Below are 26,199 nucleotides of genomic sequence, written 5' to 3' on the forward strand. Positions count from 1 at the left end.
AAGGGGATAAGAACTTTAGTCTTCACAGTTTGGTTTTGGTATTTTAAAATTATTCATCACAATGAGAATTTTTGTCACAGGTTAGACAAAGACATTCTATAATTAATATAGCTTCTACAGATTATTATTTTTAAAATTTTACTCTTTGTTCTCATAACTTCTGCTAAAGGAGCCACCTCCTTGAACATCTAAAAACAGGTCATACAAACAAATGTATAATACTGAGAACAGCCCTCCAATAGCAAGGACAATAAAAGGAACAAGCTTCTTAAATTTCTGATTACAATGATTTATCTGATATGGGCAAAGAAAAAACTACACAACATAAACAATTAATAAGTACACAAAGTACACAAGTGTGTTTATTACATTTTTGCAAGCACTTTGTTCTACATTTCAAAAACGCCACCATCAAGCTGTTGGCACATTTATGTACAAAACAGATTAATTTTAATGCCTGCTACAAAGCATTCTTTGTGAAAATACAAACTCTAATACCAGAGAAGAGCCAAAAGCATTAACATCATTACATGAGTTTAAAAGACATAGTTTTAAAAATCAGCACAAACGTTTTAAGACACAAAACTGAAACACTACAATATAGAATCCAGAAGAGGTTCCTAATACTTGTTGCAGAACTGTAATACCGGTACTGCACATTATCAGAAAACTGTTGACCCCATAGGACAGCCTAAGTGTAAAAAAATATTAAACGAACCAAAACCCAAAACCCCAAAACAAAAACACAACCGAAAAACCCCCAAAACAAGCAAAAGAAAAGAAAAAGAAAAAACCCAACTAAATTAACTAATACTACTTAATGCATTATCATGCCACAAGTAACTATAGTATTACCCTCTACTTACTACAAGAATTGTTAAAAATTACTGATGATGCATGACTAGTAATAGTACAAAGAAGAGTTTTACTCAAGAAGTTTTATTAGAAATGCACTTACACTGAGAGAGAATTCACAATGGTCCAATAAGTGCACGAAACTACCTAAGATTTTAAACACTGACAAAAATGTCTTGTCAGGCTACATCACTTTAAAAGACACTTTACAGCATTCTTGTAGCAATAGAAATAGGAAAAAAAAAAAAAAAAAAAAATCCACGAAATTTGGTCCAATAATACTCACTTAAATAGGGGGTTTTGTTTTGTTTTTTGATACAGGTAATTCTTTCAAATTAAGATGACCTATCTTTCTGATAACATTATCTTATCAAAATAAAGGTTCAAATATATTACTACACTTTCAAATAATAAGCTCTGTAGTGGTCTTTCACCTTACTTTAACATAGTACAGGTAAACCAGTATGTGTAGGAAAGCTAAAAGCCAAGCTATAACATTTATGGAAGTTTCCCTTAGTATATCTTCTACAGTTCAGATAGGTGCAATCCATTTAAATTTTTAAAGCAGGTAAAAAGACATCTGACTCCTACGGTCACTGTATTTTTGATATATTACTTTCATAAATGTAGCTAAGCAGTAATTTTTTACATCATCACATGAACAGCTCCAATTTAGCATAATCATCATTGAATTAAACAGAGTTCATTCTGTAAAAAACTATGGATAACTATATCACTTAATTAACAATTGTCTATATACCATAACTCTTTAACAGGTAGCCGTGGTATTGAATTCCCTCAAAAGGCAAGTGGCCATGCATTGTTAGCACCACGGTCTGCATGCTCACAATACAAACAGGAATTATCACCCATGGAACTGGAACAAGAGAATATTCTTTAAAAACATCAATAATAATACAATGTTAACAAAGATAAGAAGCACTTTTTTCTTTTTTTTTCTTTTTTCTTTTTTTCTCTTTTTTTTTTTCCTTTTTTTTTTTTTTTTTTTTTTTTACCCACTATTACAAATTTAGAAATTGCACCTTTGATTGTTTAAAACGTTCTTAGGACCTTCATTCAAGTTGATCAGGGTCCATCTGGCAAGTTTTCCAAATATAAAGGAAAGTCATCAGCAGTGTTTTCTTTATATATTGTACATCATGTACAATGGTCCCTTTGAAGTATACCTGTAGTTAAAGTAGTCATTGAACTCAAAACTAAAAAGTATAAAAAGCTACTTTTTTTCCAAAAACATATAAGAAACAATGCAAAAGGTGTTATGCATAACACATACAAAGTGATTTAAAAAATCAAACACATATCTGTATTTGACAATAGTATCCTTGAACTAGCAGAACTAAGTAGCTTAAAGAATTCAGGAAAGGCTATCTAGGAGCTTTGTGTTAGAGAATGGTCACACAAAGTAAGAACTAATTAAGAAACCAAGTGCTAGACAACTAAGAATTGTACATGGGTGATATGTAAGTCACCCAAACTATCTTTTGTGAGGAGCACTTTCAATTGTTTTTTAAAATGGTTGGATGGTCTTTAGTTAAACAACAAAGCATTCACATGTAAGAAAGTAAGACAAGGTTTCTTTTATGTGTAAGCATTGAGCCGCTCTTTAGAGCGAGTAGAATGAATATCATGAAGCTCTTGTTCCTCCTTAGATTTAATATCCTCATACTTTTGCATTCTGCAAGCATCTTTCACATAGGCCCAGTTGGCAGACAAGACCATGAGATAATGGACCTGTAAAAGATGTAACAAGGAGTTAGGAACCAACAGAGCTAATTAGAATAGAGCAAGTTCAACCTCAAAAGCAATAGGACAGAGTTTTCATCAGAAGGAACTAAGGATTGTTAAACCAAGTAGTGCAGCAACATGATGTGAAGTTCAAGCTTGAACTTCATTCATTCTCAGATTACTCGGCTCACAGCTGTTACTGTTACCGTGACTAGCAATTGGTAGCACTGGCTATCAAAAACTTAAAAGAAAATCAGCACATCATCCTTGCCTCACTGTTTCAGCTAATCTATGCAGAAAAAATGCCTTCTGATTATTTCTTGCTGACATTTCCCCATTGAATCACTACTTGTTAAAGCAGTTGCTTAAGTCAGAAATATGCCATAGACACATCTGTAGTCTTATGATTACGTATCTAATACAGTTACAGAAACATTTCCTTTTTTCTTCTTGTTAAAGTTAGAATTAGCCTTATATTTAGCCATGATTTCTTTCTTTCATCCATAACTCTAGCTATTTTGTCAAAACTAGCTAACTGGGGTAAAAAAAAAAATTGAAGAAATATGTTCAGCTAGGCATTTTGTGACAAAATATAGTTACTAATAAACTTAAGGTCTTAAAAAGTTACACACTTGTAACCATTTAATTTAGTAATTTTATTTCAGTTATATTAGTTAAACCACAATTTATATAAATCTTTAAAATGCATAGAAAACAAAAAATGCTATTTGTATTATTTCTGAAAGACAACTTCTGTATATATCTTGAATGGAGCAGAAACAATGTTCATGTTCCATGTAAATTTTTTTATTTTTAATAACACATTTATTTTATTTCTTTTAAGAAAAGAAATAAAGACCATTCCAAGTGTTCTATCCAAAAAAAAAAAATAATAAAAAAAAATCTGAAAAGAAAAGGAAAAAACCTCACAGCCTGTGATTTTTATACAACTTGTTGGTGGGCATTGGAGATTGGACCTGACTCACTTGCAGCCAACAAAAATCACTGTATGAGCTACGATGTTTCTTAATATCTATAGCATAACACCAGGAACACAAGCTGTGATGACAGTGCAAGTGCTGGAGATGGCAGCATGTACTGTGCTACTCCAGGACACTTTCTGGTCATAATTTAGCACACAGGAAAAAAACACCTTGTATCTAACTCAGCTGTTTCAAAAGCTTTCACCATGAGTAGTCGCTGGACCACAAATTTCTAGATTGAATGAGACACTAATGCTGAATCCTAATTCTGCTGAATGAAATCCCTTCACTTTCCTCCACAGTAAAACTCTTGAGAAAGAGTTTCAAAAGAAACAGGCTGGTAATCCTAATAATTCTGTCATCTCAGACAACTACAATTTGCACCCAATGAAAACACCAGTGCTTGTCCTTTAAGGTAAGATTTCAATTAAAAAATACAGCCTGAACCTCAGAGGGTACACATGAGAATCCTGAAAGTGGGCAGTGTACTCACATATTCCTCATCTTTTAAAACACATCTGCCAGAAAACCTTGCAACTGAAAAATATATGATGAAAATGGGACCACTTAGGCACATTTCTTATCCTCACAAAATATTTGGTAACTACCTAGTAAGAGGCAAATTTAAACCTAATGTCTTGCTTTTTCACTTGTTTAACACCAAGTTCCTAGATAAGGTTGTCACACTAAGGAGGTAATTTCTAAGTGTCTGTCTAATTGCATTTCACACTTCCATGACCTGAATAGCCTGAAGCCAGTGGGGCCCTGTTGAGGCTTATTCAAATTAAAGCAGGGCAGCTTCCACAGTCTGTCTCAGGATGTTTCAATTACAGACATATGCAAGACAGTGTAGGGTCTTGCCATAATCTAGGAAGCAGTCCTGCTTAGTTTTCTTCATAAGATGAAAGCATACTTCAACCTTTCAAAACTACAGAATTGCATATAGAACTAAGAAAGGGTTTTTGTTTGGTTTCATATATTCTGAAAAATACATGAGTTTTTCTATACATCAATCCTCACTCGTAGGCCAGTTCTCTTTTAGAACCCTGAAGCAGCATTGTCCTTTAGAGACTAAAGAGGCAGCTGGTGACCTCTGAAAACATTCTAAAATTCATATACAAATCTGAGACCAAGAGAGAGACTTAAGCAGTAGATATAGGGAAATTCAGTTGTGAGCAAATGGTTTTGTAAGTATTAACACATTTTTGTGTTTTTTGCAATAAATTACTACATATTCCTTAAATATATATTTTAAAATACAGATTAATGAAAAGTATCCTGATGACATATGTTCTTGCTATTTTTGAACATGAATTATATGACAAATATTGACATTTAAAACAAAGTAAGTTAAAGTAATCTGCACATATTATATAATTTTACTCTTGCAAATGTCCACAAATCCCAAAGTGAGGATATAATGGACTATATCAATGCATGACTTAAAATGCCATTCAAAAGAACAGTTTTTACCAATTCAGTTATTCAGCAATCTCACTGATGATGCATTACTGGCTGGTAATAAAAACAAAATACTACGTTAGTCAAATAGACTATTAAAGTAACTGCAAAAAAAATGCTTCAAAAGTTCAATAAATGAATAAGCTTTCTCTGTTGTAAAGGATTGGTATTTTAATCTCATTTTTCTGCTAAGAATTCTCGTTAAATTTCACAGACATGGAGATCTGGTAGTGTTGTGGACATATACAAAGACTAACTTTGTTAAAACATATTTGACATTTTTGCAACAGCACATGTAGGGAAGAACCTTGACTCTCCAGTGACTTAAATATATCTGCACATTTCATTTCTCCACCCCAGTCCATTGCGATATCATGTTACCTTCTACTAATTTTAGCATAGGATCTGGGGAAAATAGTTGCTTTCTTCTTTCCATATGAGACATCTCTCTACATGAGACCCAAAATTCATTTTCCCTCACCTAAATTAATTCTTCCTTGGGAAAGCAAACTTCCCTTAAAGAGAATATGCAAATATCTGCTTGTCCAACCACAAAATTCTGAACTTCCCCTCATATCCTGTTCCCAACCTTTAGGTTACTATGACAAGTGTGAAGCATCTTGTTCAACCTGTAATTGTGGCCTGGTATGTAGGTTTTAAAAATTGCCACCATCAAAGAGCAGAATATGCTAGTCTTCATTAGGAACCAAACATCACAATGGTAGGTTAAAAACAAACAACTTAGTTACAAGATCGAAATATAGACAAGACAGGTGCAAACATTCCATAAAGCATGTATTTACCAGTATTTGGACACTGCACAATTTACTAGCACTTAGATCCTTAACTTATATTTCTGTTGAAACAGTCAGAGTGCTATCATGCCTGCTCTGTTCAGTCACCGAATCCAATAAAAAGCACACTTGGGTATAGGTAACCCTTCATAAATACTTGAATAAATGTGAGCCATCAAAGTGAATTCCTAGTGGATTAGTGGTTGGTATAACACACTTATGGCATCTTTGATATGATACTCTGAGCTTTGAAGAGTTTTTTTCTAAATGGACTTGAAAGTATCATGTGTTTAAAGTACATGGCTACACGTACATATGCCATTTCTTTCACTGAAGATGTACACATTTTCACTGAAGATTTTTTGGTGGCTATTCTGATTCAAAACTCTTCTTTGAAATGCAGAATTGTTATCTGAACAAATTAGCATTTGGTAATTATTACTGAATATACTTCAAAACAATAGTGCACGGCAGTGCTAATGGTCTCTTGGATGTATTTTCCAAACACTAATATATATATTATAATAATTACTTCAGCTGAAAGAAGAAAAGTCTCCTTTTGGAAAATCAATTAAATTATAAATAGAAACTATACTCTATTCTACTATTGTACTTATTATTTGTGGTCTTGAAACAAAAATTACTTTGATTTTTTTTTTTTTTTTTCATTTAACTATCTCTGCTGTTAGGGCAGAGTGTCATGCAACACTGAAAAAATGGCAGAGAAGAACAAAAAAAAATCACTAATGTAACAGAAATACTAACTTTATTGAATATTCTCTGATTGTCCTTTTTTATAAATGTAATTCTAAGGAGAACAAAAAAAATATGGCACTAGGATTCAACAAAAAATTACTGGTAGCAGCAGTAATAGTAGTCATCATTACTAACACTTTTTTTCTGGAATGCATCAGTACCAAGTTACAGTAACTTTTTATTTCCCATTCCAATGTGTATCATGTAAACCTACACTGGTACAGAATCCCCATTCTAAAAATATCTATATGTTTAAGTAGACCCAGCAAATAAAAGACAGAAAAGCAAGGAACTAGTTTATACACGTTTTCTCTCAGTGAAACATTCTCCTTGGAAAAACGTCATCAAATTCAAAGTAATTGCCATTATGAAAAAAAAAAAAAGGCAAAAATTAGTCCTGACAGAAAAACTGACACATCCACATATATGGAAAGCACTGACAAAGAGTCTGCTCCTAAAATAGCAGCATGGCAAGCCTGTGAACACCCAGCAAGGCACAGATCATAAAATGATATTACTATGGTGATGAGACAGCCATGTGAGTTCACACAACTGCCTGAACACAGGAAGGAAATAGCAAAAAATTTAGTGTGCACTCAAAGCAGTTTTTTTTATTCAACAAAGTAATTGCAATATTCTACTTCACAGGGAATCCAATGGTATAAATTAAAAATAAGGTGAGAGAGTATTGAAATACAGAATTATATTTTAGCAATAGAATTGAGTGACAGCATGGAAATTGAATAACTGATCCTAATTAAGAACCAGAATGCATTTGCATTTCAGAAAACATGAGAAGTATAGAGTGTTGGGTAGCTTACCATAGCAATGACTGCTGCTCCAGCTCCAGCAAGTGCCACTATGAACAAGTGGAATGTCATGTTTAGCTGCAAAGGGAACAAAGAAAGGGACTTTCATGGGGGCACAACAAACAGAAACTGAACAAAAAATCTGAGCAATGTAGAGCAATTAGCAGTCTTCCTGGTGCCACCCTTCTACAAAAGCAATGTTTAGTACTATTTTTTCCAAAAGATTGACATCATTACATGACATTGCACTTATGATTGTTTTGTTACAATATTAATATTGGGGATAAAGCCTAATTTTATTTTTAAAAATTATATTTATATTATAAAATATTAAGAAATGTTAATCACTTTAAAATAAACAATCCAGTGCAAATATATATATATATATTTAAATAGCTACAATACCACCTTACTAGTTCTACAAATGTTTGTGGTTTCTCTAGTCCCAGAGAAAGCCTAAGAAAATCCCATTTCCCTTCTTTAGTTGTAGTTTTCCGTCTTCATATATTGATTTACTTCCCTCGCAAATTTGCCAATAAGATTTTTCATAGTGATATAATAGAAACCAGGTTACTCATATGATACAAATTACCCATCTTCCCCACCCCACCTCAAACCAAATTTAATTTCAGTGATCTGGTTTACACAGTAGCCACTGGGTGTTAACTGTGTAGTAAAGGTCATATATTCTGAGATAGTTTTGGTGTAAAGGTAGATTGTGTACCTTTACTCTAAGAATTATTCATTGTAAGATCTGCTGAAACATTTAGCAAAGCACCCTCTGAGTTCAGAGTTTTTTAGCCTCTCTTTTATGTTTGAGGAAGATGTACTTTTGTTTTCCCTGTCTTCATCTCTGATTATTTAAAAACAAAACCAGGAACCTCTGTTGCAGGGAAACAGGTAGACTTTGCCTAAGGGAAAAACTGCAGAGGAAAATGTAGTAGGAGTTATTAACCCAACACACAGCAAGATTTGGTGAAACCCGTTTGAAATTTTTACTCTCTTGTCACAACGGTAATCATAAGATCTTCAAACAGTTGTTTGGGTTTTTTTTTTAAACAAACTTACTGTGCAGCAGGTGCTGTTTCAAAAACATCTCAGTGAAGATACACATGACAATGGAATTCTTAAAAAAAAAAAAAAGCAAGTGCTTTTAAAAAACAAATGGATGGAGAAATTGCACTGACTGAATTTGATATGGGGTAAAAGACTAGAAAAACTACTTGCTGACTGTATTTTTTAATGGGATTTTACTTCATCACCATAGTTAGAATTAGAATATTAAGAGTAATAAGAAAACACATAAAAGTTAATTTCCACTTTAACATATATTATGGATTTGCAAAAAATATTATCACATTTACCTCATTAGAGTCACACATCTTGATGAAACTTTCTGATGTGGTGCAAACCTTCTTTTCCTCTCCAATTGTTACAATACCTGAAGCAGAATAAATATTCACAGTAATTAGTATTTCTAGTACATAGCAGCTTACTTCATGTGCCAGAAAAGATGAGAAATACAAAATCTTGCATGCTACGCAGAACTTTCTTTAACAACAAAATATTTTTTTGTTGTTGTTGATGACCAGTGGGCTGGAGTACCCCTCCTATTAGAACAGGCTGAAAGAGCTGGGCTGTTCATCCTGGAGAAGAGAAGGCTACAGGAAAGCTGAGGAGGGACTGTTTAAAGGGGCATGTAGTGAGAGAACGAGGGGGAATGATTTCAAGCTGAAAAAGCGTAGATTTAGATTGGATATTAGGATAAATTATTTACTGGGAGGGTGGTGAGACACTGGAACAGGTTGCTCAGCGAAGTTGGGGATGCTCCACCCTTGGAAATGTTCAAGGCTAGACTGGATGGGGCTTTAAGCAACCTGGTCTGGAAAGGGGTTCCTGCCCATACAGGAAAGTTGGAACTAGATGATCTTTAAGGTCCCTTCCATCCCAAACAATTCTATGATTCTATGATCATTTTAACCATCACAAAACTAACACATAATCTATTTAGTAGAAGTCCCAGTAGGAAACATGAAGGTAATATTCAGCCTTTTTTGAAAATATCTTCATTCAAATCTTGATCAGCACAGTAACCAAAACACCAGAAAATTAGCTGCAACCAGTGTATACACTTAACTTTTTGTTCACAAACATTCTCTGCCCTCATCTGGAGAAATGTGTTGTACATTGTTTTCAGACATGTTGATCTTGTACAAACCTTAGTTCCCAAGTTATGCATTACCCAAACTTTACATTATTGTAATAATAGTTTCTCTATCAGCAAGAATAACTGGAATCTGTTACATTGTTTTCTTTAACTAATGTCTAGATACTAGAACAAAGACTAGCTTTAAAACAACTGCTACAATTCAGTTATAATGAAAAACAGTAGTTCTTTCCTATTAGCAACCAGTGCTTGTTACACTGAATTTACAGGAAACAGGTACATTCACAGAATACACAGAATACATGTTTCATGTTTGTGTTCTATGCAAATTTGAATAGAATTAGTAGTAAAAAATAGCCATGAACATTAGCAAAATAAAAGTCATAGAAAGAAGAATGAATACTATTGATGAGATCTGTACAGATGATTGCGTTTTCAACTCACCTATCATGCTGGGGGAGGGGGAAATACATAAATACATTTTTTTCCCATCATGAAAACATTGACATGATTTTTTCTTCAGTTTAAGTGAAATGTTTAATATGAGCCAAACTTTCATTCCTCAAAAATACAGCACTTTTTACTAACTCACAATAGCAATTGAAAATATACCTTTATTTTATATAAGGCTAAGGCAGAAGAAGAAAGACTCAAGGAACTGCCTGAGGAGACTATGATTACCCAAATCTCAGCAAGCTGAGAAAGCATTGAGGTCAGAACATCTAGATTCAAAAGGAACTGAATGAGCATCATCAACACAAGAATTCTCAGACTTTTTAAGATTCCAACCCCCCTTTTGTCCAAATTTTCCATCCCCCCAGTACACACATATATGTATAACCTCATTTATTCTAATCTCCACAGTTCAGGCTTTAGTCTTCACCATCCTCTTAGAGTGTTATTGTTTGTATTGACACGCTTTATCAAAATTTTTGCAAGCAATGACTCTTGTCCTGTCCCAATTCACCTCTATGCTCTGCAGACAAATTATAACTTGTTATCTAACATCTCCAACTCAGTGTCCTACCACTAAATTGCAGAGTCATTCTCCAGATAAATGACTAATTAAGCATTTTATACAAGTTCCAGCAATTCAAAAAAAAAGAAGGCCCATGCCAAATTTTCAGTACTCTGGGAATATGGGCAATGCTGATTCAATTTTGTCAGGCTTGGAGATGCAGTGGATCTCTAATATACTGCCTTGACTAGTGAGTAAAAGGATAGAAGAGATGCTTAACAATTGTTTCAGAAACACTGAAACAGTTCATTTTAGATACATGGAAGCATAATGGTGTGATATATTATTTTGTAAAATGTGGCTTTATATTTAGTGCTCTTCACTGACATACCATACTGGCGAAGATCCAAGCAGAGATTAGCTCCATCGACTACAGTGGCATTTCGGCAAATGGTCCACAGATTGAAGTACATGTAAACAGGCAGAGAAGTAAAAGCTGTAACACCAAGCCAGGCCAACATAAAGACGTATGTCAGCATAATAAACTGCAATAAAAGAGGAAAAAACAAAATCAGGGTAAGTCAGAATAAGTACATTTCTGACAGATTTTGTCTGTTTCTCTCCTTGTTTAAATTATGGGTTTGGTTTTATGATCAATTCATGATGCGGTCAAAGTGAGTGAAGGATGATGATGTTTCTGAAGAAAAAGCAGTTATGTTTCCAGAAGTGCAAGCTTACTCCATATTTCTATCACTCTTGGGCCTATGCAAAGCACTGCATCTGAAGAACAGATCGTTGCGTGCCTTGTGAAGCATTTATCTCCCCCTCTCCCAGCACCACTACTCCATAGCTCTCCTTCTATTGTTCTCCATCTATTCTATATCCTTCTATGTATTCCCTCCATTGTTCTCCTTCCCCTCTATTCTGCATTGGTGAGGCTGCATCTGGAGTATTGTGTCCAGTTCTGGGTCCCTCAGTTCAAGAAGGACAGGGAACTGCTCGAAAGAGTCCAGTGCAGAGCCACAGAGATGATGAAGGGAGTGGAACATCTCCCTTATGAGGAAAGGCTGAGGGAGCTGGGTCTCTTTAGCTTGGACAAAAGGAGACTGAGGGGTGACCTCATCAATGTTTACAAATATGTAAGGGGTGAGTGTCAGGAAGATGGAGTTAGACTTTTCTCAGTGGTGACCAGTGACAGGACAAGGGGTAATGGGTACAAATTGGAGCATAGGAGGTTCAAGGTGAATATCCGAAAAAATTGTTTTACTGTGAGAGTGACAGAGCACTGGAACAGGCTGCCCAGGGAGGTTGTGGAGTCTCCTTCACTGGAGACATTCGAAACCCACCCGGATGCGTTCCTATGTGATGTACTCTGGGTGACCCTGCTCTGGCAGGGGGGTGGACTAGATCTTTCGAGGTCCCTTTCAACCCTTAGGATTCTATGATTCTATGATAGCTAAGCAGCTACGTGGTTGTTTTTTTCCACTATCAACCACAATGCAAAAGGTCAGAATTAAATACTGTAGGTTTTGCTTGGTTTTGCTTTTAAAATTTGGGTTTAAATAAAAATGAAGCATTCATAGCTGCCACAAAATGTCACTGGCAAATCCATTTTACATTGAATCAATGAGACAATATATTTGTCATTCTATTACTGTATTTAGACATATTTGGTGTCTACATACAAGAGGATTTGTCCTTCAGAACAAACTAGAGTGCTTACTTCTGTTAATAAGAAAGACATTAAATTACATGCTTTGCAACATGTGTTCCCAAAAGGTTACAAGTTTTCTTTTTTTTATTATCCATGAGCCTCAAGAGGACAGCAATCTGCTTGTAGAAGACATTGATCTCTATTTGCCTGCAGGGCCAGTAGTTCTGTTGGCACACCCAGCTTCTGTAAATATGTAAGCAGGCTACATTACTACTGTGCTGCTTAACCTGAGATGACTAGCAGACATAGCCATCAATAACAAATTCCCTTTTCATTTTATGCAGTGGAAAGGCTATGAAGATGCTACATGGTTAAATGTGGAAGATAAGTCAGCCTCTAAATGTTGAATCCAAATAGACACAAGATCTGACAGTTTCAGAAATGCTGATTAATCTAAACACATTAGTGAAACAAATAAATTTCAGCACAGTAACATTTTTGTAGCTGCTTATAACAGAAAAAACACTGACTCTGAGAATAAGAAATCAGTTGGTTTTGAAAGCTGAATAAGCTGGTCCACAATCTGCATAAAATTAAACCTTAAAGAGTAAATAGGGGGAAAATGGAAGACATTTGCTAGTTTTTCTTTAGTCTAAGATCTCTTGCATCGAGTGATAAATGAAAAAGCCCAATATAATACAGAATTTAGTTATGGAAATCAAATAGAGTTCAGACTCAAAAGGGCTGCAAATGGTAATAAAAATTGTTAGAGGGGTGGTTTGTCTATGGGGACCTGAACAGGAAAAGCAATCCAAAGCAACAAAATGTTTGAACTTCAGGTGAGGTAGTATTATTACTTTGATGTTATGGGATGGATATTCTCAAGCAGTATTAAAGAGACTATAATTTGATTTACTTTAACTCATTTCCAAAGAATATTAAATAAAAGCAATTTTAATTCTGAAGAAGTGCATTTACATAGGGATTTAATGTAGTTTAATTAATCCAGTTTAAAATTAAATTCAGATTAATTTTCCTGATTGTCCCTAGGCAGATTAGACTTTCAGCAGTAGTTTGAAAAGCTGGAGAATTTATAGCACTAAAAATAATTATCAAAAAGATTCAAGAAAGTAAAAGGTAAAGTGAAAAATATAATAGACTTCTTATGTTCGGGTATTTGCCTTCTACCTTTTCTTTATTTAGTACTCAACACTTCAGCTTTATCTGCCAGCTTGTAAGTAATAGACCACTTTAACGTCTTCTTTAACATCAAAACACTGGCTGGACGGTCAGGCTCAGAGAGTGGTGGTCAATGGAGTCCAATCCAGCTGGCAGCCAGTCACAAGTGGTGTTCCTCAGGGCTCAGTGCCGGGATCGTTTCTGTTTAACATCTTTATTGATGATCTTGATAAGGGCAGAGAGTGTATCATCAGTAAGTCTGCAGATGACACCAAGCTATGTGGGAGTGTTGATCTGCATGAGGATAGAGAGGCTCTACAGAGAGACTTGGATAGACTGGATCCTTGGGCTAATGTTAATGGTCTGGACTTCAACAAGGCCAAGTGCTGGGTCCTGCACTTGGGCCACAAAAACCCCGTGCAACGCTACAGGCTTGGGGAAGTGTGGCTGGAAAGTGTCTGGCAGAAAAGGACGTGGGGGTTCTGATTGACAAGCAGCTGAATATGAGCCAGCAGGGTGCCCAGGTGGCCAAGAAAGCCAATGGCATCCTGGCTTGTATTAGAAATAGTGTGACCAGCAGAAGCAGAGAGGTGATTGTCCCCCTGTACTCAGCACTGTTGAGGCTACACCTGGAGTATTGTGTCCAGTTTGGGGCACCTCAATTCAAGAGAGATATTGAGGTGCTTGAGTGAGTAAAGAGGAGGGCAATGAAGCTGGTGAAGGGCCTAGAGAATAAATCTTATGAAGAAGGCTTGAAGGAGCTGGAGATGTTTAGACTGAGGAAGAAGAGGCTGAGGGGAGACCTTATCAGTCTCTACAACTACCTGAAAGGTCATTGTAGAGAGGTTGGTGCTGGTCTCTTTTCACAGGTAATTAGCAACAGAACAAGAGGGAATGGTTTCAAGCTGCAAGAGGGTAGGTTTAGAGTAGACATTAAATTTTTTATTTTTTTTTCACAGAAAGAGTGGTCAGACACTGGAGTAGGCTGCCCAGGGAGGTGGTTGAGACACCATCCCTTGATGTGTTTAAGGGTTGTTTGGACGTGGTGTTGGATATGGCTTAGGGGAGAATTTGGAGAGTAGGGATGATGGTTGGACTCACTGATCCCAAGAGTCTTTTCCAACCTCAATAGTTCTATGATTCTAGAATTCTATGAAAATAGTTTAAAAGAGAAACAGATCTGTCTAATTTATGTTTAAAGATTTTTAACAATGCATTAATGCAAATAATGGCTGTTTTCCTTTCCTACTTCCCAAAACCACACTTACTAGAAAAACAGTTAATAAAATAGAGTGATAGCAAAGCCTATAATAAATATACATCCTTGAATGTTACAGCAGATTTTTCTGTGTGTCAGTTGCTTTATATCATGGAAATGTTATTCAATCTATTGCAGAGAAAACAGTACCAGTAAATATTGTTCTGTATGCACTCTTAGTCACTTTTCATTATTGCTCCTATATTATTTTTGTTGGTTTTTGGGGTTTTGTGTGTTTTTTCCATCTCCATATGACAGTGTTAATGTTAATGAGACAACATCTGGTTCAACCCCAGGCACTCATTTACAAATAATTACTTGGGAAATTATTTGGAAATGTAGATTCACTTCAGGGCTATGAACTCCCAACTAAAATGCTATGTCTGACCTTAATTTATTATCAAGCTAAGGAGCTGTACTCAATTTTTCTAGAGCAGGAGCAAGAAATAAGACAGAAAGCTCTCTGTGTGTTCTCAGAACAGCCTTTAAATTCTCACTATATTCTACAAGTATTTAAAATGTAAGATGAGCCTTCTAGTCTATATTCTATGAATTTGCCTGAGGCCTTATTTTTGAGTCTCCTTCTAGAATTTCTGAACTAAATAATATTTAAGAAATATAATGGATCCCTCACTGTAGTACATGCATAATAATTTAAAGGAGGATTAAATACACAATAATAGTTATATTAGTGAACTGTAACAACTGTTTTTAAGACTGAGCTCCACACAGATTTGGGAATATTCCTATTATGTGATTACCACCAAATGGAGGAAAAAGATCAGCCACAATTCCTATTTAATATCTTTTTATTTTCTGAGCTGTAGTAGGGATGAATCTTTCAGTAGCATTGCTTGGTTCAGAAGCTTACTTAAAACTCTGTACTGAGATAATACAAAGCATTGATATAGCAATGAGGGAAGAAAGAGTGCTTATTAGCCTCTAAAAAAATATCTGGCTTAGGCACAGAGTAAGAGCAGGAGAAAACTGTCAGATGATGGTTGCTGGGAGTCTCAAAAGCTGCTGCCTCAGAGAATGTTGCCTGCTTGGTTATAGAAGAAATACTCTTTCAAAAACATGAATGTTTTTGGTTGAGTATTTCAGAAAAAGTGAATCAGATGTTGATTTCATTTTCCTCCTTCACTGAAGAGCCAGTGGCCAATGATATTGCCAAATTAATGTTACAAAACCAAGAAGAAGGGGGTGGAAATAGAGAAATTTTATTTGTTTCACGTAATATTTTATGTGAACTCCCTGACATGAGCTCCAACCCAGAGATTTGTAAGATGTACACCTTGCAGTTTTATATCTCATTTAGATTTATTAGCCTATCACACACACACACAAAGCTTCATTGTTTACTTTCAGCTTGATGATCTAAGACATTCCTTCCAAACTTCTTCCCAGGCTCAGCCATTCTCTCTGACAGTTATTCCTAGAGATCAAAACTGCACCTGTAGAGATCACATAGCTCCATCCTGCCAAAAGCTTATTATGCTTCATTGTGAAACCATGTCAGTGCATGTCACTGCCCAAACCAGGTCAGTGCTGAACAGCACTGAAGCTGAGCCCAGGATTAGCATGGCCATCTTGAACTGGAATACTGGAAAGTACCTGACCTCTGCAGTATGTTGTGTAGTCCTGGTTCTGCATGCAGTTTTCCAGTTGCATGCCAGAGCAAGGTCCTGTATCATGTGAAGGCAACTCAGAATCATCATGAACAGTAGGATCTTTTTAATTTCTTCCTGAGCTACCCTGTCTAACCTCACATTACAATTCAGCCTATAGATTTTATTTCGATAATAATAAAAACTTATTTAGCTTTAGTACTTTGCCAAGCTTTAAATTAATAAACAACCTTTGACTTTCAGGCCTTCTGCTTCAGCTTTGTTCATTTTTCTTAAGAAAAATTCCTCTGAGTTAATGCTACTGTTTCCTTACACTGTTCACATTCTGCATAAACACATTTACATACTCTTTAAATTATTCATTGCACATATTTTCTCAAATGTTGAACTTGGTCTTGATGAAGCTGTCCTGACAGAGTGCTTAGTTCTTTCTGCAGTATACAATAAGTCATATTTTAAAGTACTGCATGTGTAGTACTACCTACCTCAGACCTATTGTTTATTTGCATCCAGTTTTCTGTAATGCAGGGTTCTGCCTACCACCTTGCATCTACAGTCCAGACTCAATAACCTCCTTTAACCAATAAATAGTTATCAAACATTAGAATAAATATTAGACATTTTTTCTCCTGTTCATAATCTGTATTCTTACACTACAGTTGTTTAGTTGTTTTTACTTTTGGGAAGTTCAGGATTCATCCAATAGAATTTCTGTATGTTTAAAGATGAATCTCTACATAAATACTTCAACCACTTCCCAATATTTTTTGCAACAGCATCCTTATTGTGTAGTTCCCTATATGCAAATACTAGAGAAAGCAAAAAGAAAAACTGGCTGAGTTCCCCTGGAAAGGATTTCAACATTGCACAGGCTAAACCATACTTTGCTGCTTAATTAAAAATTTATGTTGACTAGAACCATTAACACTATTCTTATTTATTTAAATCTGAATAAACCATAATATTTTCTTAAGTGGTCAATTGAGAAATTGAAAAAATTATACAGATGTCTTTAAATTCATTGATATATCAATGCTTAATATGTTACAAATCATCCTTTGCCACTCTAGCCAACCTCTCTTGGTACTCATACACCCTCTTTTTACACACAGTATGAAACCTAAGTATGTTTAATAAGGACTGTTAAGTAGCTCATAATTAAGTGGCCTCCTTTAAGGTTCTCGTTTCTATGCTAACTGGCATCTCCTACATTCATACCTCCTTCCTGAACATTAGTGAAAGATGGAGCAAAAGTATTTCAGCCTATCTCATTTTACATACAATGATGCTAGAAGACAGAGACTGATGTTCTGATATTACCACATAATGCAACATAAATCACAGAAAATACACACTTAGAAAGTTGTCTGCTTGATTTAAAATATCACTTTCATTGCTAATAATCACTTGCTGGACATTTATAACTGCCTCTACAAAACACGTTCATGCTATCTCTCTCTCTGACATATTACATTCTTAGGCACAGCTCCAAGAGTCTTGTTGAAACATGGATGCATTTCATGCTATGCTATTACTGTCATGCAGTTGATAATTCTTGGATTGCATTCAAGTCAACTGCTCCAACAGAAGAAAAAAAAGAAAAAGCCAACTATGGTCCAGATTTCTCTTCATAGCAGGACAGATGTCTCAGGCTTCCCTAACTGCAATTCATCCATATACTAAATACTAGATAATATGACATTCCATAAATTCCTGAAGTCTATTACCAGAAAATAATGAACGCCTGAAATTTTAAATTCTGAGGCATCCAATATATGGAACTGCTTTGTTTCTGTTGTTTGGTTTGTTTTTTTTTTAATGTTTTCCCTCTAAAGACATTTTAGACCGATGAAAAACTGATTTTGACAAAATTAAGAGCTAACCTCACTGCTACTTTCTTCTTTTCATCTGCATATACATTTTTTCTAAATTTTCCTTTAAACGTGCATTTCAAGGTTGACATAAGGTGTATTGCTTTGTAACTAGTTAGATGCCCAGATGGTACTCTCTGATTTACTCTGAATTGATTTACTGATAGCACTGGGGGAGGATATTTCCACAGCAACACCAGAAATACACCAAGATTCCCTAACAAATTGATTCATTTTTTGAAACTTTGATTTGTAAACAAATCTATTAAATGAGAATCTATTCAGTTCAATGAAAATGGCTTTGCATTGATACAAAACTAGGTTTTCCTTGAAGATTTTATAATTGATCTTTTTAGTATTTCTTTCTAAATCAATTATACTATGAAAAAAAAAATCTGAATCTTCTTTAGAATACTGATGGTTTTGTAGCACTGTGCTGCTTAAAGTTGTTAGCATTAGATATATCATATGTCCTTCAGGCAAGACAATAATTTTTGTAGTTCAACAGGCTTTTGAAGTCCTACAGAGAGCTCTGGATTTTCTTTCCTATTTATCAGGAGCAGACTTTCCTACTTAATTTTAGTCTTCCAGACAGGAATTCCATTATCTCAAAGTCTATATGCTTATGTTTTCTCATTCTCCAAGTTTTCTTCTCCTTTTGTTTTTCTTTTCAGTGGTGTTTCTAACAATTTTATACACTCTCTGAGAATATAGCTAAACTATTGGTTTTGCATTTAAACGTGATTACAGATAAATAATCTCATTTTAAAACTGCCATTAAAAAAAACCCAAACCGCCCAAAAAACCCAATCCAACCAACCAAACAAAAAACCCACAAACCAAAACACAAACAGACCACAAACAACAAAAAGCAAAGTAGATACATTCATTAAATACTGCTCCTTCATGGGTTCTTCAGACTGTGTTCATACCACATAACTATTCAATTCAAAGACACAAAAGATTAAAAACTATGAGTTCCATCATTACCTACTCCCTGCCAATGTAGGCAGGTCCTAGTAGTAAATTTTCCAGCTATTTTTCTTCCAAATTGATGATAACCTAGGTATACAAAATCTGATCAATGCTCTAATGGTTTTCAGCAATTACAAGTTTTCTATCAAGAGAAAAAGTTAACACCTAGCTGAGAAAAGACTGTGCTATACAGATTGTTTACATTTTTTGCATTGCCAAGACTGCAATATTTGTTCAGAAAATTTGCATGGCCTATATTTGGGAACAAGGTAGTGAAACTTGAAAAACAGAAACTTTATAACTTCTCTAAACAGATGTGTCACTCAAAATGAATGTTTGACTATCAAAAATAAGTACGTGTCCTTTCCTGATTTGTTCATACTGGGACTTGAGAAGCCTATGAGAGAATCAAGGGATATGGACCTTCCTCTCTCATTTGCTGTCTTGCCAAGCTGTGAAAGTCAGGGGATTCTAAAAACATGACCTTAAATGTTAAGGTTCGTCAGCTGAAAGAACTATTGATAAAAAATAATCTGGTTTGCCGAGTCTAGCCAGTTTAACTTGAATGCTAATAAACGTGCACAAATAAAAGGATACAAGTGTTGAGGGGACATATTTACAAGTTTTCTTCGTTTTTCTTGGGCAAGCAATACCAAAACACATTTACGATGGTAACTATGAATTTATAAGACACCAAGAGAAAGATGCAGTTGATATAAAGAACAAAAAGCTGTACATGGGTTTCAGGAATTTGGGGTATAATATATTTAAGTGGAAGAACTGAACATCAAGCAGGCTAGAAATCATCGGGAATGGATAAAGAACACATCATTGGCCATAAAATTATTATACTACTGGCATTCACAGGTTTAAATAATTATTAAAATAGTAAGATGTTTTTATGCAGTGAAAAAGAGTAAGGTAGCTACGTGAGAACAAGGTTCAGGGAAAATTGTGAACATCTGATGAATAGTTCAAGTTAAAACTGAGAATTATCTGAACCTGGGGGAAATAAAGCAATCATCTTGAACAATTTATGATGGTTCTGAATTGAAAGATAAAGCCAATGGAGAAAGTGTAATAGCTCCCACAGTCAAGAACACATTGGAAATGCATGACAGCACATTTTCAGAAAACAGTTTCATTTAAAAAACCTACTTATTGGCCGAGTTTACATGCCAAAGAAAAAATTGTTCCTTGATGTGAAAGACACACAGCAAATCTGAAGCAAAAAAAACCCCTTTGTCCCATTTATTACCAACAATAAAAATTCTGTCAGTGAGCAGCTAGACCAAGAGAAGCTGAGAAGCTGCTGGCAAGATATTTTACAATGTCTGGGACACTCTTATGTTAAAGAAAGTGATGAACACCACAGTCAACAACAGAGCTGTGTATAAAACACATTATAAGTTACATGAGAAGAGGAATGATCAGATGAAAGAATGACTTGAAATGTGTGATACCCCTGAGTGAGAAAATCTGGAAGTATAATATAAAGAAAAATAAACCAACATGTCCAGATTAGAGAAATAATACAGACCAAAAGCATAGTCAGCACCTAGAAATATATAACAAAATAATTTCTGAGCTCACTGCAAAAGATTTCTGAAAGTATAACAAATAGAGGGGGAAAAAAATTACTTGCATACTTCTTTCTCTTTAAGAAACTGTATGTATATTAAGAAGGTAGTTGGGAGAGTAATCGCATAAAGATGTGAGATTCTCTTAACCAATCAGCTGAGATGTGAAGTATTGCTAGGGCTTGTCCTTCCTATTTAAAAAAAAAAAAAAAACACAAAAAAAAAAAACAACAAGGAAACCAGTCCTTATTTAGTTGATAAATATTAAACTAATTGAAAAGATTGGAGGGTTATTCTCTTTGCAGAAAATAGCACAGTCACTTGTGGAAAAATTCACCTTATCTGAGAAAGTTCCTCTAATCCTCTCTATCCTTTAACTACTGAAGGACCATCTCTTGACAACCTTAGCAACATTCCTATTTAGGTGGGATAGATCTATGTCACAATATATTCATGCTCCCTGAACTTAACTTCTCCATCAGCTTCTGTGTCATTTGTCACAGTAATTCATTATTTTAGTTTTTAACTATGCACTCTGAAAGGTCAGACCACCATATAAATTTCATCTTACCCATTTCCCATGTCAGTGCCTGAAACACTGATTGCATTCACTACTTAGTATGTACAGGGACAAGAGTTTTCTTAGATGCCTTCCTTTTTTAAGATTGGCTTAAAGAATTCTAGGCTCACTAGTACATCTGCCATCATGGAAGGAAGGCTCTTTACCGCTTAGAAATTAGGAAGCAGTGATATGAAACATTCTGAATTCCTCGGGCGCAGCAGTACTCAATCAGCTCAGCGTTTTGACACCAGAATATCCAGATATGGTATCTGATTCTCAAACATGAAAGTACAATTTCTAGCATTCAGAAATTATGCATCTGTTCTCAGTGGAAAAGCCAGCTGAGCCTACACTGAACTCTATTCCTTCTTTTACACAAAGAATCAAATGTCAATGTGATGCAGTTTCACTGCCTTTATAACGACTGATCTTGTTAGGTCAACACAAAGTGAAAAGTTCACAACCCTCACAGAAGGCTTTTTCAAAACATTTGTAAAGCTTCCATGGTTTTTCTTGCAAAATAAAATCTGGAAAAACTTTTGAAAGATCAAGATTTTGTTTAAGCACTGAGGAAGCATGAGTCCAATAGTATATAGGTACTCAGGTAGTCAAAATAATTTTCAAAGACAGTAAAATTACTTTCACTCATTAAAATAAAATGTTCCTTAAAACTAAATATGCAGAAGATATATTGGTCAGTGCAACTTAGATTATAAAATGTATTTCAGTACATGGGCCTTAACATGTGTCTTTTAAAATGTAAGATACAAAGAAATAGAAATACAACTGCCAGGCATTTCATAGCATAAAATTTGGATAAGAGTAAAACTTTTCAAAGAAAAAAACCTAATTTGTGTTTCTTTCTTCATTTTTTTATTGTCCCTGTAATCAGACATTCTATAACAAAGCATAAATTAGGCTTTCCATGATCAAGCTTGCTGAATATAAATAGGAAGGGTATTAAATCCCAAATATGCAAAGTGTCACAGTTGGCTTCAGGCCTGTCTCTTATTCTTCAGTAATAATACTGCAGCAGAATTATATATAACTGTCGATTGAATCCTCCAAAAGCATGTACAAGCATTGAAAACTAAAACCATAGCTATCCATCCTCAAATGTGACTGGCATTGTTATACTGCTTTTGTTTTACTTTTCACAGTAAATTAATCCTGAAAATGCTGCCAATGAGACTCTTCACTGCCCCTTTCACAGGCCCTCTCTCGGATCTGAGAGGATACATTCCACAGCAGCACTGACATGAGTTGGATGCTAAGCCTCTGACTGCTCATATAGGCTAATAAATCAACTATATAATTACTGGAAGAGTTAGGTTGAGCTACTTCTTTTTCCACTACTTCAGAAGAAAAAAATTCCCACTGCCCATGTAGAGCCAGAAAGTGAGCAAGCCACAGTGAAGGAGGGAGGTCAGGAAGAGGACATGAAAAGTTTCTGATAATGTTAGCTTTCAGTGCTCTTAAAAGCTCGCTTATAAAAATAAAAATTAAAATTAAAAAAAACTTACAGGAAAAGATGTTACATCTCAGATTTCCAGTGAGAAATACACCTTGCCCATACAAATTTAAAATGAAGTTTTCCTCACTTAAATTGTTTGTTCCTTTTTCCCCCTCCATTTTCCTGTTAGGCTTAGTCACATAATATATATAATATATATAATAAATAATACTAAATTTGCTCATGCAAAATCTAAATGAGATTGGTGATTATGGTGAAATCATATTCACAACTGGTATTTTTTCATGTGGAACCATTTTTGTAATCTTAATTATTTAAAACAACAAATATCCTGTGTGTGTATCTCTGTTGGTATTACGGTACTGCTAAAATTATCCATTTAGTCCTTGACAGCTTAGCTTCTAATATTTACAAAATTACTATATCGAAATTGCAAAATTGCAAAACGTAGTATCTGCCAATCCTCTTCAAAAGCATTATCCCATTTTGGCAATCGTACATAACAAAATTTATTGCAGCAAATTTGCACAGCAATAGAACAATCTGGGCTTGACACACAAGGGTGCTGATTAGGCTCAATTTACCTCTCCAGTCTATTTTTGCTCTGTCTTCATACCACTGCATGATTTAAGAAACTGAATAAATTATAAACACATCACTGCTGGCCTGAAATATTATCCAATTCCAAATGTTTTTTTAAATGTAAACTGCTATATGCTCCTTAAGAATTTTAACTATTATGAAATCAAAATAAACCTAGTGACAAAGGATATTAAGTTTTAATTGATAAAAATGGTGTATATATTCTCTTACTCTCAGAACTCTAAAGCACAGAAGCAAAAGCCAGAATTAGTAACTCAAAAGAGCTCCAGAGATTTGTATAGCAACCTCACCGATATATCAGAATAAGACAAGCAAACAAACTACAGACATTTTTTCTTTTCCAGAGACAAGGAAAAACTTTCACTAACTTCAAGAATAATAAAACCAACATATTTAACTTGAAATAAATTGTCTTATTTTGTGTTTATAAATAGTATACAACCTTAACCTTGGCTTCACAATGTGCATCAACGCAAGGTTTCTTGAAGTAAAACACAAACATCACAAATTACTAATGAGGAAAATAAAATGCTGAACGAATTAATTTAATGAATCAATAATAACAGTGACATTAACCATAGAATAGATGCTTAACTGTTCATTTTATTCTAGACACCTACTGCAGAATTTAAGTTTATACTTCAAGGACATCAGAATTGTGAGAGGATATAGCATTGCTTTGCTGTAGTACTACTGACAGCTGCTTCTAAGGGCTGTGAATTTAAAATAATGCTCTGAAAAATCTATTGCTCTATATAGAACTTGAACTAGCTCAGTAGGTTTTCAGTCAATGTAGATTTGAGATTTCTTTCCAGGAGATGAAAGCAGTCTTGGTGTAAGCAATTATTTTTCTTTATTTAAAATGTTCCCAGTCTTCTTTTATATATTTATTTAAAGGCTTTAAAACAATTTTTAGCTAGTGCCAATGACATCATACAATTACATTAGACAAGAACAAAATAAATGATAAATCAGCATGGAACCCCCATCCCTGGAAGTATTCAAGTGCAAGTTGGATGGGTTCTGAACAACCTCATCTAGTGGGAGGTGTCCTTGCCAATACAGGGGGGTTGGACCTAGATGATCATCCCTTTCAACCCAAACCATTCTATGATATGTTATAATGATACACCTATGCAGAGACAGCATACATGCCATATTCCCCAGCTCCCAATCTGTAGGTTATCTGTATTCAGTTTAACCTCAAATGCCAGGATATCCAAAATAGTACTTTTGATAGTCTTTAGGGTAACTGGAAGGTATTATCTTTTGCCTATATTTGTTCCTAAACTGTATTCCAGTTTAATAACTATTGATATTTGTAGGAGGGAAACCCTCCTCTACCTATTATTTTATTGTAAATATAGTATACCATTAAGTGCACGTTAACTGCCAGAGGTACTTGACTATATATAATAATTAATTTTTCATTAGAAAATGTGAATTGTTGATAATGACAGTGTTTGCAGAAATATCCAACAGCTATTAATTGTCCAAACCTCTTACCTTAGACAAAGAAGTTAAATATCAAGAGAGTTTGTTACTTGCCTAATATTGAACAATGATCATAAAATAATCCCAGTTCAAATAGTCAGCAATTTTAATGTGAAAAACCCCCATTTCAATTCAAGTACAAATCAGAATTTTTGAATCTAGATTTTTCAATCATAAGTGAATCTCCAAACCAGAGATTATGTAAAAGTAAAGAATGTGCTGTTTGCCATTTAAAAACAAAATCAAACCTGATGTCAGGTCTCACCTTGTCCCAAAGAACTGGCAAGATTTCTAAAATAACAACAAAAATATTAGTAAAAAATATATTTCTTGCCCAGCACAGCTGAAAGCATTACACACTTTTGTTCCTTTCCCAAACAGTTCATGTTGCTGAGAGAATAATCTTTCCCATTCCACCATTATTTGGAACTGAATTAATTGTTCCTAACAACTGATATAGAGAACATTTTAACACTCTATTCTCCTTTGTTATTATTTCTCACCACTAAGCTGAAGTATCAGCAAATATAATAAATAAATAAATAAATTAGTGAATCACAAGGCACTACAAACATGCAAAACATTGAAATAATCATAAGTATAAAAGCTTTCATAACCACTTACCCAGGCACTGACACATCTGCCGCAAGTGGTGATTTTGAAATCCCCATAGAGATCCTTGATGGCACCAGTTGTAAAGAATCCCTCCACCATCAGCAAAATGCCATATACAAAGAATGCAGCTGCCACACCATATATCACATACTTGAAGATGTCAATCCTGTATAGGAACAGCAAAAATTATCTGCATAAATATTTAAAGCTCACTCTGAAATTTCAGGGAGACAATCAGACCCACTGAGCTTCGAAGTTTCTACATGAGAGTCATGATTGGAGTGCTGATGAGCTATAATGACTGAGGAAGCTGAGGACAGGAGTAAATTTTTAAATAAAATGACATTGATATGAGAAACACTGCGCCATTTAATTTAATAAAATGTAAAAATAGATCTGTGTAGGTAAGACAGCACCATTTCTTAGAATAATTTAATTTTACTTTAACTTTTCCTCTAAAAAATGTGGCAAAGAAAAAAGAAAAGGAAACAAGAATCAGACACATCTCCTGAGTAACACATTGTATCCAGCACCTAGGTTATACAAAAGATACTTTGCTACATGCTTCAAAAATCCTTTCTACATGTACAAGTAGTTCTCAGGCTGCACTGCCAGTTTGTGCTACATTCTAATTATTATTTTTCCACTTGTTCTCAAGTGGACAAAGTGTCTGACACAGAATAACAAAGTCATCAAGAGAGATCCCTAATTTCAAACCTGAAACATGGAAATAATAAGGTCAATAAATAATAAGTTCAGGTGTTCTATAACGGGCTT

The 26,199-nt window shown here is 34.7% G+C and overlaps 1 protein-coding gene across 1 annotated transcript in view; it reads right to left on the reverse strand.

Moving 5' to 3' along the window:
• Positions 1–344: 344 nt before the first annotated feature.
• Positions 345–26,199, reverse strand: part of GPM6A (glycoprotein M6A) — a 114,585-nt gene continuing 88,730 nt past the window's right edge. Inside the window, exons 3-7 of the mRNA XM_009995951.1 lie at positions 25,432–25,588; positions 10,921–11,074; positions 8,769–8,845; positions 7,417–7,482; positions 345–2,607 (exon numbers count right to left, since the gene is read on the reverse strand). Of these exons, the coding sequence (XP_009994253.1) occupies positions 2,455–2,607; positions 7,417–7,482; positions 8,769–8,845; positions 10,921–11,074; positions 25,432–25,588 (607 nt within the window). The 3' untranslated portion in view covers positions 345–2,454. The remainder of the gene's footprint in view (positions 2,608–7,416; positions 7,483–8,768; positions 8,846–10,920; positions 11,075–25,431; positions 25,589–26,199) is intronic.

Source organism: Chaetura pelagica, unplaced genomic scaffold, assembly GCF_000747805.2.
Source record: "Chaetura pelagica isolate M959 unplaced genomic scaffold, ChaPel_1.0 scaffold142, whole genome shotgun sequence".
NCBI classification, from domain to species: domain Eukaryota; kingdom Metazoa; phylum Chordata; class Aves; order Apodiformes; family Apodidae; genus Chaetura; species Chaetura pelagica.